Raw genomic sequence first — 13,995 nt, forward strand, 5'->3', positions numbered from 1 at the left:
AACATTTTGTGGAATTGAAGGTGATGTTGCACTATTGAAACTAGGCAAGTGATCTTTTTTCCTGAATTATTGCAATTACACCAAACCTTTAGAGTAGGTATTCAATATCTCTATCCAAAACTGGGAGGGGTCTAAATTTTTTTAAATATCTAATCTGGCATTCAAAACTCTCTTTTCTCTCTGTGGGCCTTTAAAATATCTTACCATGGGCTTCCCTGGTGGTGCAGTGGTTGAGAGTCCGCCTGCCGATGCAGGGGACACGGGTTCGTGCCCCAGTCTGGGAAGATCCCACGTGCCGTGGAGCGGCTGGGCCCATGAGCCATGGCCGCTGAGCCTGAGCGTCCGGAACCTGTGCTCCAAAAAAAATATCTTACCATCCCAGGGTTCCATCACTAGCCTTAAGGTTCTCCTCTCTTTCCCTTCAGTCCCCATGTAAACAACCCTCTCAGCCTTGTAGCCTGCAGTAAACACCATGTTCCCCACCAGTCCTAACAGCATCCACCTTCCTTGTATCTGGCCAGGCTCACCCTTCTGATCAAAGTGCCCACTTTTCAATTCTCCCAGAATAGGATGGAAAGATTTGGCTCAGATAATCTTGAAGAGTCCTCCATAGGGGCCTTCTGGCTCATGAATCTCTGAAAATGAGCCCTGTCATGTGCATGCCCACATTTACCAGGCTTATCTCTACATTTTGAGAAGGACACCTGCCCTAAAAGATCCAGATGAGGGCTCACACTCTCCAGAATGAGAAGCATCCAAGAAGCAGGTGTGAACCTTAGCAAATTTTGTGTCCATATGCTGACATCTTAGAAGGTAGTTGTTCCCAGCAGCTTCTTCCAAAGAAGAGTCAAGAAATGAGAATTGCCACTTTCTTATAATTGCCAAAGGCCAAAGGCTCACATCAGTACTCAAGGGATACGTGGCTAAATCCACTATCTCTTTGATGAACAGCAAAATCTGTGCTACTTACACTTTGCAGAAAAATCATACAAAGTCAATGGTAGGTCTAGATACACATCGTGTGTTTTCTTACATGTACGTTTTTTTCTTATATTTTGCTTCTCCTAACATTAAAAATCACATTTCCATCACTGGTCATATGAACATGACAGCATTATACTGCATCTACATAGGAATTAAATAGCAATTAATCAGCTGTCCTCCATTTATGTCTAATTTGACTCTCTTTAAATCAAACCATTCATAAATTATACTGTAATTGCATTTCCAGAGTATATCTGTGTTTGAAACTCCTGTAATTTATACTTGAGACTCAAACTTGGTTTTCATTTTCATGTGGAGAAAGCTCTGATCAACTTTCAAAGCATCCTTCAGACAGCTGACTGGCTGAAGTGTGATGTGGCAGAAGTAAACAAGCGTGGCTTGATACTGCTGAATTGCCCTGTGTGCTCTTATACCTTTCTTGTGATTGCATTGAAATACAATGGAGCTTCCAGGACAGAGTAATTGTGTGGCACGAGAAAAGCAGGGAGAGATCTAAAACTGTCTACCTAGTTCATTTCTTGTTACATTAGGATAAACTCTGTGCCTGGTTAATATACAAAGTCTCCAGATTACATACATGGGGACATTAATTTCAAAGAAGAGAGCCCTTTTGTTCGTGAAACATTTCCATTTTATACTCAGTTACTTGCATGTGTGACATTTGTCAGAGATATTTATAAATCAGTATATTTCATATTTATTTCCCAGAGGCAAGCTTAGTTCGACCAGGATTGCTAAGAGCATCCCATAGATAAGGACTCTCTCGCTATAACAGTACAGTTTATCTAGAGGTTAGTATGTTTATAACGAGATACGAGAATGTCACCTTCTTTCTTCTCTGGGGGTATTCTGTCCCACTGTTCTCCACAGTAAAGAGAGAAAGAATTGCAGATCCGCTGCTAAGCATTTCTTTCCCAAACTTCCAAACCATCTATGCCTTTGATCTGCTCCTTGACAGTGGAGAATTATTAGTTCCAAGGCCTTAAAAGAACTCCGCTGTTTTCCAATACTTTTGTAATAATCAATTACAAGATTTCCAAACTGTACTAGGTGTCAGTCGTATAATGCAAGAATGTTTCACATCCAACCAGATGATCATATTGCAGAATATGTCCTATGAATAATCAAACATGATTATTCATACTTTGGAAACAGTTTCCCCCTTTTTTCAAAGGAGGCTAAATACACAAAACCTCAGGCAGTCAGCCAGAAGAATCATCATTAAAAGGAAAATGTTATCTTAACATTTAATTCAACCTTCTGAGAAACTGAGACGAAACCACTGAGTTTTCTATGCCACTTTTTTCCCTCCACAAAATAAGTTCATTTCCAATTTGTTTCCTTGTCTCTTTTTAGGAGTTCAGTGTGCTTTAAATAAGCAATAGAGTTTTACTGTGAGGTAATGAAAAGGTATCATATCCCAGAGTGGAAAACAAAAGATTATAGAGTTCTCCAAAAAGTTCGCTAAGGCACAGATTAAATCAACATAAAATAAGAGTGTAAAATTACACAAAATCTTTTGACTTCTAGTTCAATGTGTGGCAGGGGGTAGGTTTTAAGCTATTATAAAAATTTAAGCTAATAATTAAGCATTATTTAAGCCAGTGACTAAACACCCAAAAATTATAATTAAACATTTTGTAGCATCTTAGAGTGCTTCATGACATTAAAGACTATCTGGCTCAGCTCAGCCATGGATTTCTTTCCAGTGAAAGATAAAAAGTTCTTTCTCATCACTTCCCCTACCACTCACTCTGCACCAGCCATTATGGGCTCTTTGCTCTTCTTCAAAATCAACAAAAACATTTCTGCTTTGAGCTTTTGTTTTTGCTGGTGATCTCTGCCTGAGATGCTCTTCCCTCGGGTGCTTGTGTGACTGGCACTTTAATTCATTCAGATTTCTGCTCAACGTCACCCTCAGAGAGGCCAGAAAATACTTTCCAAAATACATCTCTTAATTTTTATCCCTTTCTGTGGCTTTGTCTTCACAGTAGTCACAGTAGTTTTCACAGTGATCTTCATTATCAGAACATATATAAATATGGAAAATTTATTTGATTATGGTCTGTCCTCCCTCAACAGGATGAGAACAAAACTGTTTGCTTTGTCATTATTTTTGTTTTGTCCGCCCCTGATCGTGCAGTAAATAAGCAACACCTAGTAAAAACAGCAGGTGCTCAGCAATCAGCCATTGAATGAATGAATGACAGAATGAAAACTTAATATGGATGGTGTTATCCTTCTCTTGGAAATGGTATTCCAAAGTTAGCATCAAATATAGAGTCTAATTAATGCTTTATTGCTTTATGAATGTGATTTGTACCAATATAGAATCCAATTAAATTTTAAATAAAAGAATCTTAAAAAGGAAAAAAAATCTTTAAAAAATAAGAGGAAAATAAGCCTCGATGAAGTACCACTCTGCACCAAGTAGAATGACTAAAATTAATTTGAAAACAAAAACTGACAACACCAGGCACTGACAAGGATGTAGAGCAACTTGAACTCTCATACACTGCTGATGGGAATGAAAATGGCAAATCCACTTTACAAGACAGTTTATCAGTTTTTTATTGAGTTACCACACTACCTAGTAATCTCACTCAAGCAAAATAAAAACTTAAAATTTTATGTATAGTATCATGTCATCTGCAAACAGTGACAGTTTTACTTCTTCTTTTCTGATTTGGACTCCTTTTATTTCTTTTTCTTCTCTAATTGCTGTGGCTAAAACTTCCACAACTATGTTGAATAATAGTGGTGAAAGTGGGCAACCTTGTCTTGTTCCTGATCTTAGAGGAAATGGTTTCAGTTTTTCACCATTGAGAATGATGTTGGCTGTGGGTTTGTCATATATGGTCTTTATTATGTTGAAGTAGGTCCCCTCTATGCCTACTTTCTGAAGAGTTTTTATCATAAATCAGTGTTGAATTTTGTCAAAAGATTTTTCTGCATCTATTGAGATGATCATATGGTTTTTCTCCTTCAATTTGTTAATATGGTTTATCACATTGACTGATTTTCATATATTGAAGAATCCTTGCATTCCTTGGATAAACCCCACTTGATCATGGTGTATGATCCTTTTCATTTGCTGTTGGATTCTGTTTGCTAATATTTTGTTGAGGACTTTTGCATCTATGTTCATCAGTGATATCGGCCTGTAGTTTTGTTTTTTTTGTGAAATCTTTTTCTGGTTTTGGTATCCGGGTGATGATAGCCTTGTAGAATGAGTTTGGGAGTTATCCTCCCTCTGCTATATTTTGGAAGAGTTTGAGAATGATAGGTGGTAGCTCTCCTCTAAATGTTTGATAATATTCATCTGTGAAGCCATCTGGTCCTGGGCTTTTGTTTGCTGGAAGATTTTTAATCCCAGTCTCAATTTCAGTGCTTGTGATTGGTCTGTTTATATTTTATATTTCTTCCTGGTTCAGTCTCAGAAGGTTGTGTTTCTCTAAGAATTTGTCCATTTCTTCCAGGTTGTCCATTTTATCGGCATATAGTTGCTGGTAGTAATCGCTTATGATCCTTTGTATTTCTGCAGTGTCAGTTGTTACTTTTGAAATGAAATGTTACTTTTTCATTTCTAATTCTGTTGATTTGAGTCTTCTCCCTCTTTTTCTTGATGAGTCCGTCTAATGGTTTGTCAATTTTGTTTACCTTCTCAAAGAACCAGATTTTAGTTTTATTGATCTTTGCTATTGTTTCTTTCATTTATTTCTGATCTGATTTTTATGATTTCTTTCCTTCTGCTAACTTTGGGGGTTTTTTTATTCTTCTTTCTCTGATTGCTTTACATGTAGGGTTAGGTTGTTTATTTGAGATATTTCTTGTTTCTTGAGGTAGGACTGTATTGCTATAAACTTCCTTCTCAGAACTGCTTTTGTTGCATCCCATAGATTTTGGGTCATCGTATTTTCATTGTCAATTTTTTCTAGGTATTTTCTGATTTCCTCTTTGATTTCTTCAGTGATCTCTTGGTTATTTAGCAGTGTATTATTTAGCCTCCATGTGTTTGTATTTTTTACAGATTTTTTCCTGTAATTGATAAAAGGATGAATTTTATAGGGATGTGATATCTCTATGAAGAAAATGTTACCAGCAGTAGAGATGCCACTGTTTATTGCAGAGCAAATAGGTAGTAATATCTGATGAATAGCTGTCTTCATTCTTCCCTAACATCATTCTCATCAACTCTCTGCCATCTTTACCACTCACTGTGCAAATCTAATTGCCCTGCTCACATTACAATCTCTTTGTGTAAGAAAAATTTAATTGAGTTTCCTAGAAAACGGCTAGAACAGCAATAGGCGCCTGGAGATTCTTCTCTGAGGGATGCCCAGGACTCTATTAATGGACTTTTATGGCTTCCTTCATTTTATTGCTGCTCTTGCTTTTTGTTTCCTCATCTCCAACACACATTCATGAAAATTGTGTGCAACATTTGAAAGGATGATTACTTTAGATGATGTTTCCAAATCTTTTCCACATTACTATACATACTTTTTAAAATAATATTTGTTTGGAACTCTTGAATAAGCAGATGGCCAGAGGCGCTTGCCCTGGAATGGCCAACCCAGGTTCTCTCCAGCCTCCAGGCAGCTGAGAGAGTCAATGTCTCAAAATCCCAACACATCTTATCTTCTCTGAGTCTACCTGTTTGAGGGTGGGAGAATGATAAATCTCTGCTTTTGAAGAATGAGTTCATTGTTCTGATGACATTATCCACTTAATTTTAAGCACCATTCCATCATTAATCATGATATATACAATAGGCAAATGTAGCATTTTGTGTTTGAAATTTTTCTCTTTAAGGGCTTTGATGCTTCTTAACATCATTGTACCTACAATTATCAGAAAATAAAATTTGACAATATTTGATAGCACAGAAGTAGAAAATGGGAATCTTGCTCAACATAAAAATTCTTTGTAACCTTTCCATAAAATCTCTGAGGAAAACAAAAGCCTTGCAGGAATAATACTCATATCATCTAATGGGAAGGACAAGACATGCATGCACATTCCAAAATTCTGAAATAAAAAATTGTTTTCATCATGAAGAAGAAACATTTGACAGGGAAAAGGGGTTGTTTCAATTATATCTTGATAGCTGGGAAGGAACTTCCGGGGAAAAGTTCAGGGAGCTGGTGGAAAGATTTGAGGAAAAGCATGTGCATTATAAAGACTAGGAGATGGAGCTCTTTTAGTAAGTGGGAGATTCTAGCAGACGGCGTGTGCAGGGAAAGTATTGGAGACAAAGCCTGGAAAACACCTAAACTGGGCATAGTTCAGTATCCTGAACTTAGGAGCTTAATACATATTCATGAAATGATTAACAGGTGAGAGCTGGATTAGGTTCTGTCTTGAATACCAAGTCATAGTTTGACAATAAGCCCATAAAATTTGGGGTTTACTAAGCAAATATGTCTTTCCTTGTTCCCCAGGACCTGGTCAGGTTTCCAGTGGGAATAGATGGTACAACGTTAATGTTTATTGGGTCAATTAATCAACTGAGGTTAAGGTCTTGGGAGAGAATTACATAACATCAGTAATCATATTTGTGATAATAATAGCTATTTATTATTCACTCTTCACTGTTTGTGAACACCTAAAGTAGTCAGATACTGTGTGTGTTTAGTATTTCTAATGTCTACTAAAAATTTCTTCATTGTGAGTGCAACACCGACCTCATTTTGTAGGTGGAAAAATGAGTCTCAAAGAGGTTAAGTGACTGCCTTAGGCTGCAGAGTTAATTAACGGAAAAACTGGAATTTGAAACCAGGTTTGTCTTCAAAGCCTAGTACTTATCTCTGATTCTGGTTTCAGTAAGCTACATGGATTTGAGAGGCAAGGGGTGAAGGAGATAGAAGAGACAGACCATGACAACGTTAACGATTGTAATTCTTAAGGACCCTGTGGGTGTCCAGCCTTCCCTAATTGCCTTTCCCAAGTATCATCCCATCTCTTTTATTCTCTATCAATGCACCATGTTGAATTTCTTTATACTACCTACCACGATTTATAATTAAAAGTGTATTTCAGTGCTCCTTTATTTACTTCTGGGTTTCCATGCCAGATTTTAAGTTCCATAAATGTGGAGATCGAGTCTGCATTATTCACTATTGTATTACCCAGAGACTAGTCTATAGCATGTACTTAAATGTTAAGTGAATTAAGGAAAAAAATAGAGCAGAATATAAGACTAGAAACAGATAAAGAGGCGTTCCAGATGGCACAGACATTTCAAGCCAGGGTAAGAGAGAATTGTTCTTCCATTAACTGCAAATACAGAAGTCAGGGAGTCAGCTTTCTTTTAAGGGCCGGAATTGGGGAGAGAAAGGTTTGAGTTCAGACACAAAGAGTCCAAGGTGACAGCAGGAGATCCAAGAAAAATAACTAACAGCTAGAACTGTGAAAAGCCAAGCTCTAGAGAAAGGTCAAAGATGAAGTCGTAGACCAGTGAGTCATCCCCCCAGGCGGGAATTAGTACCCTTGGAGTCAGTAAGATCTCCGATGAAAAGGGTTGTGAGGGGTGGAAAGAACAACACGCTGAGGCCCTATGCAGAGGGGATACTCCCTTTTAGGGCATCAGAGAGGAAAGCTACTTAGAAAGAGAGACATGTTCTCCCAACCTTCTCCAACATCCCCAGACAACTCAGATGCATCTTTCAACTTGACATGAGGGTCAAGTGCACTGTCTCAACCTTCTGCAGGTTGAACTGGCTACTCCATCCTGGGTGATCTCTGACACAGATCGTCCTGATCAAAGCACCTGCTTTCTCTATCACGAGCCTGTCAGCGCTTGTTCTCCCCTCTTAGAGTTTAACTTCCAAGGCACAGCAGTCATTTTGTTCATCTTAATATTCCCAGGGTCAAACATCAAAAGAGTTCAGTGAACCTCTGTTGACCGAATATTGAGTGAAGGAGGAAATGAGAGAAGCAAGAGGGGTAAAATAAAAATGGAGCACCACAAATACAAATAAAGAGAAACTGCCAGGTGCTGTGTGGAGATCAAGAAAATGTTAAGATGGAAAATGTGTTGTCTAAATTTTACTGCATTCTTATAATAAAAGCCATCACCTATCAATTGCCTACTTGTTAAGAGGGTAGTCCTTCATGAACCTTCTCTTATTTGAGCCTTGGAATAACTTTTTGAAGTGCCTGTAATCATCCTCCTGTAATAAATACAAAAACTAAGTCCTGCAGAAGCTAAATGACTTGCCCAAGATCACTCAGTAAGTGATGAGATGGAAGAGAATATCAACTCTGCCTCCAAACCTCTGTGACTAACCTTAAATTACTGTCTTCTCCAATCTAATTACTACTTTTTTTTTTCTGCCCAGCAATGTTTAGAGCTGTGTCCAGGTTACCAGGAGTCCATTTTCCCCTCCCCATGCCATATCAATACTAAATTCCTACAACTTGGTTCTCTATATAAAAAAGGAAAGTCACTGTACAAGAGAGCAGAACAATCTTTCTTCATTGCTTAGGACACTCATGAAATTTTAAGAGAAAATGTGCCATTGTTATTTCAAACTAGTGAATGCACAGCATGTTTGTTATTAGCTCTTCATCTGAAACAACTGAACCTGCAGCTAAAAATAGCAGATAAATGAATGAACCATTGAGAGCCTGGTGAGTTTTTCTCTTTCCCTCCCCACCATCAGAAAGTGACGGTCTCAGCAGGGAGATTGTATTCATAAAGCTTCAAAATCATTAAATTCTCAAGCACATATTCTTCTTTCAAGCATTCTTCTTTTTCTAATGACTTGGCTAAACCATTACACCAAAAGCTTTTCACAGGTTAAAATTGCTTAACATATGATTCTAAGTGGTTTATTGAAGCCTGCATTTTTATTTTATTTGCTTATTTGGCTCTTAATGTATTTGGGAATTGGAACAGCAGAAGGAATGAAAGGAGGAGGAAGGCAGAGAATTACTGATGTTCCATGTAGAGTGGCCCTTCAGATCACATGATTTAATTGTATACAAAGGACAAACTGAGGCTGGGAGCTGGTGGGTAGCCTGACCACACAGACAGTAGGGTCAGGAATGGAGCTCAAAGCTCCTGATCACCCAGACCAGGCCCATGAGGGAGAGATGGATAAATATATAGACATATGTTTGGTAGAATCCAAGGATGAGAAATTATGTAATTTTACCAGCTTGCAATGGAGCCATGCCTAATGGGGGCTTTGGGACCAGAGAGCCTGGCTCAAATGCTAGCTCTCCACTAACAAGAAAATTATTGACCCCTCTAAGTCTGGGCAAACAGAATAATAATTTTTATAATAACAAATGTTTATTGAGCACTTGCTATATGCCAAGCACTGTTTTAAGTGCATTTCACATATTAGCCCTCAAATTCTACCTTATAAATCTAGAAGTTTAATTCAGATAACATCTATTAGGGCCTTAGTCCAGAGAGCTCTCAGTTAAATGTATTATTTTTTGGTCAATAATGAACAAATATAAGTATTAAATAATAATCTCTAAATATCAATGAAATGTATTTTAATTATTGATAAGATCAAATAAACTATTTTTTAAATTATGATGAATAAAATTCACATTTTAAAATTACACCGTGAATGAATATTCTCATGAAAGATGTTCTCCTCAAAACATTTGTTCTTAAGCAATTGAAAGATGTAGGTGGCACTTTAAATTTCATTTCCTCACTCTGACATTTCTGTTTCCTCTAAAGCAAAGATGGACCTTTGAGAAGACACTCAGGATCCAAATGATATGGAATAGCTAAGTGAGAAGTCTTTCTAGCATTTTCCACTGAGTAAGCAGGTCCATAAAGCTGTCGACTTCCCCCCCCCCTTAGGATAGGGCAGAACAAGATCTTTGTATAAGTTTTGTTATTATTTATGTTTAAAATAGGTGCAAAAATGCCCTTATAGTAGAAGACTCAACAAATGAATCTTTCTGTGCTATTTCCCTATATCAGAGAAGTTCAACACAGGAGAAATCTGTTAGGTAGCTGACAATTCTCTCAGTCAGCCTCATCATGAGACAGTCTTTTTCATGGCCTTGGGAATCTTGCAGTGTGGAAATGTCAGGCTGATGTCTTTCGGCATTTCCATCTCTGACTCTCTGTGTTTCACCTGGAAAATATGCCAGTCCAGCCCACCACTTTTCTGGAAGACCTAAGTGAATTGTGTCTGAACTCTGCCCCCCCTCTTAGGGCTGACTTAAGACAGGAATAATTCATAAGCTCCTCTAAGTGGCAGTTGTTTTCTCTTGTTGACACACAGTTTGTTGCAACCATGATACATGTGCCTTGAATATGTTAGAATACGTTAGAATACAGAAAAAGTCCAGGGTCTAATTTCTGTGGAGTGAGCTTTGAAATGGCTAAGAATGGATTTTTAGTCAGAGGAGTTATTAAGCTGCATTGCAAACTATTCTTAACTGGTATGTTCATTTGATGCTTCCATTTTAAATCTCTAACATTATTATGATGCAGAGTAAACATAGTTATGTTTACAAAAATTAGAGGCACATAACCCTTCAGAAACATACCCCAAATCACACCCATCTGTAGGGGTTATGCAAGGCAACATTGTTAAATGATTTCACTCACAGACTTGGTATCTTCAAAACTGAATTCAAAGTCCAGCTCTGAGCAGCTTGGGGCAGGAACTCAAATCTCTCTGAACCTCAAGGTCTTCATCTGCAAAATGACAATTGCCACGAAGATCCTTCTCTTTAATTCCTACCTTATAGTATTGCACTAAGGATTAAATTTAAAAGTAATAAATAAGTAAATAAATATATGAAAAATTTAACACATTTCCCAGCACATTCTAAGCACGCAAAAACTAGTAGCTGCAACCATTAATACTACAAAATGTTGAACTGAAGTTACACCTTAGGTCAGAATATTTGCTGAAGAAAATTTGTCTTCATACATCTGAAATGTTTTCAATCCACTCATTTCAGGCAAAAGCTTCCAATTTTCTATTTTTCTTTGAAGTTCGTATCAAATAGTAAAAATGAGAGCCATGTATTGAGAGGATGACTTGTCATCTTGCATGCTGAAGTGTTTGACACTTGTCATCTCACTGAATACCCCAATGATTCCACCACCAGGTGGGTGTTACTCTCTCCATTCATGGGTGTAGAAACCTAGACTCAGGATTTTAGGCAACCACCCAAGGTCTTCCTGCTACTAATGACCAGGTTTAGATTTCAACGCAGTTAGGTCACTAATGTCCAGTCTCTTAAATTCTATTCTAAATATGCTGAAAGTAAAAGTGAATGGCAGTGGAGGAGGTGGACTGAGAAGCTTTTTCTTCTTTAAATAAAGTTAGTCTAGATCAATGGTTCTCAATTGTATTTTTTCGGAATCAAAATTCCTTTGCACTCTAAAAATGTTGGGAGACCTGATGAAGCTTCTGATTGTAGGGTTTACACTTATTGATATTTTCCATATTATAAATTAAAGCTAAGAAAATTTCCACAGGTAAACGATATCATATGATATTTGTCTTTGTCTGACTTACTTGCAGAATCAAAAAAAATGATACAAATAAACTTACTTGCAAAACAGAAACAGACTCACAGACTTAGAGAACAAACTTATGATTACCAAAGGGGAAAGGTGGCAGGGAAGGATAAATTGGGAGTTTGGGGTTGACATAACAATACTCTGTAATAACATAAATGGGAAAATAATTTGAAAAAGAATAGATACATGTAAACTGAATCACTTTGCTGTACACCTGAAACTAACACAACATTGTTAATCAACTATTCTTCAATATAAAATAAAAATTATAAAAAACAGCTTTTGCTATATACTAAATTGTATTTTCAGCATATTTTGATGAAGTCTGAGGCCACATAGAAAGAAATGAAAATACTGAAACTTAAAGAAGCTATATAAAGTTATAATTCATAGAAAAAAAGTTAAGAAAATTCTAAATATGTGTAATTTTAAAATAACAGTAACAATATAAATAACCATAATTTATTATTTTAACATAATTTTAAAATAATAACAAACACATTACATGTTAACATACATATTTTTATGGAAAATATCTATGTTTTCCAAAACAAAACACTTTAGTGAGAAAAATAATTTCATCTTACATTTTTAGCAAACCTTCTTAATACCTGACTTAAAAGAAGACAGCTAGACTCTCCTATTTGCTTCTGCAGTCAGCCTGTTACACCATCACACCTCGTGTGGACCCTGGAGAACTCCACTGAGTACTCATAAGATGATTCGAATGAAAAGGGTGAATAAAATCTTTGTATTATAATAAGCATAGTTTGACTGCTGGACTCTCTGAAAGATCTCAGTGACCCCTAGGGGGTCTCAGCTCACATTTTAAGAACCACAGTTTAGATAAAATCTTGAAGAGACCTGAGAGGTTCCATTGCCAACTTGAGTCTGCAGTGATAACTGAATTTCATCATTCAATTACCTTCTCATCAAAGTGTCTCTTTGTACTGTTCTGTAAAAGGATGAAAATTTGTCATCTCCAGGAATAATAAGCATTGTGTGGGGAAAATATTTAAAAAGTAATAATATCACTTAGCTGAAACAAAAATGTTATAGAAAAATGTGTTAGACATATTTGGTTAATTCAACATGCAGACACAAAAATTAATGTACTTTTATCTTTACAGAAAAAAAGACAATCCTTCACTGTGCAAATGAAATGTAATTGAAGTGTCATTCTATTTTTGTGGCATTAACCAAACTGATTAAATGTGTTATATTACTTAAGTGAAGGTAGTTGTCAAATAGTAGCAGACATGTACCCTAATAAAGCAGAGGGTACCAGGAGAGCATTGGAAATCTTATATAAGATGAGAAAAATCTTATACAATATTTGAATAGAGTTAAGACACATCAGAAGTTGAGTCATTTGTTTGTTTATGAGATTGCATCTTCAAAATGTTTTGGCTCAGAAGTGCAATTTTTCTTCTTTGCTTTAAAATCAAAGCCCAGAAACAAGGCATTTGTAAATCACAGTGTTGTTCATTTATGTATTGAAATTGATTTTGCTTTACCATACTCCTTCTACAAGGGAAAGGGTTGTTGTAAGACACTTACTTATTCCTAATAATTTTAAAATTTAATATAGTATCCTAAGTGTTCTAGAAGAACTGTGCCCTATTTCACAGATATATTAGCAAAGCTGAAGAACTAAAGAATCATAATTTCGGTAACAGTATTGTGCCAAATGGAGAAACTACATTTTTTAATGGAAAATTTTCATAATGTAGAATGTAAAAGAGTTCCAACACTTAAATGAAGTTTGATTCCCCATTGCCAATTGAACCATACCCCAAAAAAATCACTTGACTGCAAATTATGCAAAAGTCACAGGTACACTGAAGTTTCCAGATGTTGAATTAGATGAGAGAAAAAACAACAGTATTCACTTCAATGTATCCCTCTAAAGTGGATTCTTGGTTGAATATTTTACACACTCTAGAGGTGCTGTTATCCTGGAAGTTTTTTCTAATATCCAGATGCTCTGAGGCAAACAAAACACTTACAGATGCTTCAGAAAAGAGTTCCTTGTTTAAATAGAAAATCTTGCCAATAACACTGAGAAGTTTGTCTTGGTTCCTTCAGGTTCTCTGCAGCAACAGCCTGCTGGAATCTACAGACTACTGGCTTCAGAATCAGAGGACACCCTGCCAAATTGGTTTTGTGGAAGACAAGTCTGAAAACTGTGCTTCTGTAAGTAAACACAACTCTGGGGATGCAGGCTGAGAAAGTGGGGAGTCGGGCATATGTACTCATACCAAAGACATAATTATTAGGTACAAGATTTGGAAAGCATGTTTTTGAAAATACATAACTGGTTTATACAGTGTTGACAAAATAACAGGCAGAAGCTCATGTTTCTTCTGCTTTACTCATCTCAACAGGTAAATTAATCTTATCATTTCTGTGAAAAGGAAAAAACGGTGTTTTCGTTTTCAAAACTGACAGTGTAAAAGATTCAGAAATAG

General features: G+C 36.6%; 1 protein-coding gene across 3 annotated transcripts in view; it reads left to right on the forward strand.

The window, feature by feature from the left end:
- Positions 1–13,995, forward strand: part of SPHKAP (SPHK1 interactor, AKAP domain containing) — a gene marked incomplete at both ends in the record, with an annotated part of 138,756 nt that overhangs the window by 42,404 nt on the left and 82,357 nt on the right. For all 3 annotated transcript variants that reach the window (XM_082630818.1, XM_082630819.1, XM_082630817.1), the window contains one exon: positions 13,613–13,720. In XM_082630818.1, the coding sequence (XP_082486944.1) occupies positions 13,613–13,720 (108 nt within the window). The remainder of the gene's footprint in view (positions 1–13,612; positions 13,721–13,995) is intronic.

The sequence above is a fragment of the Mesoplodon mirus genome, assembly GCF_964341445.2.
Source record: "Mesoplodon mirus genome assembly, chromosome: 8".
NCBI lineage: Eukaryota > Metazoa > Chordata > Mammalia > Artiodactyla > Ziphiidae > Mesoplodon > Mesoplodon mirus.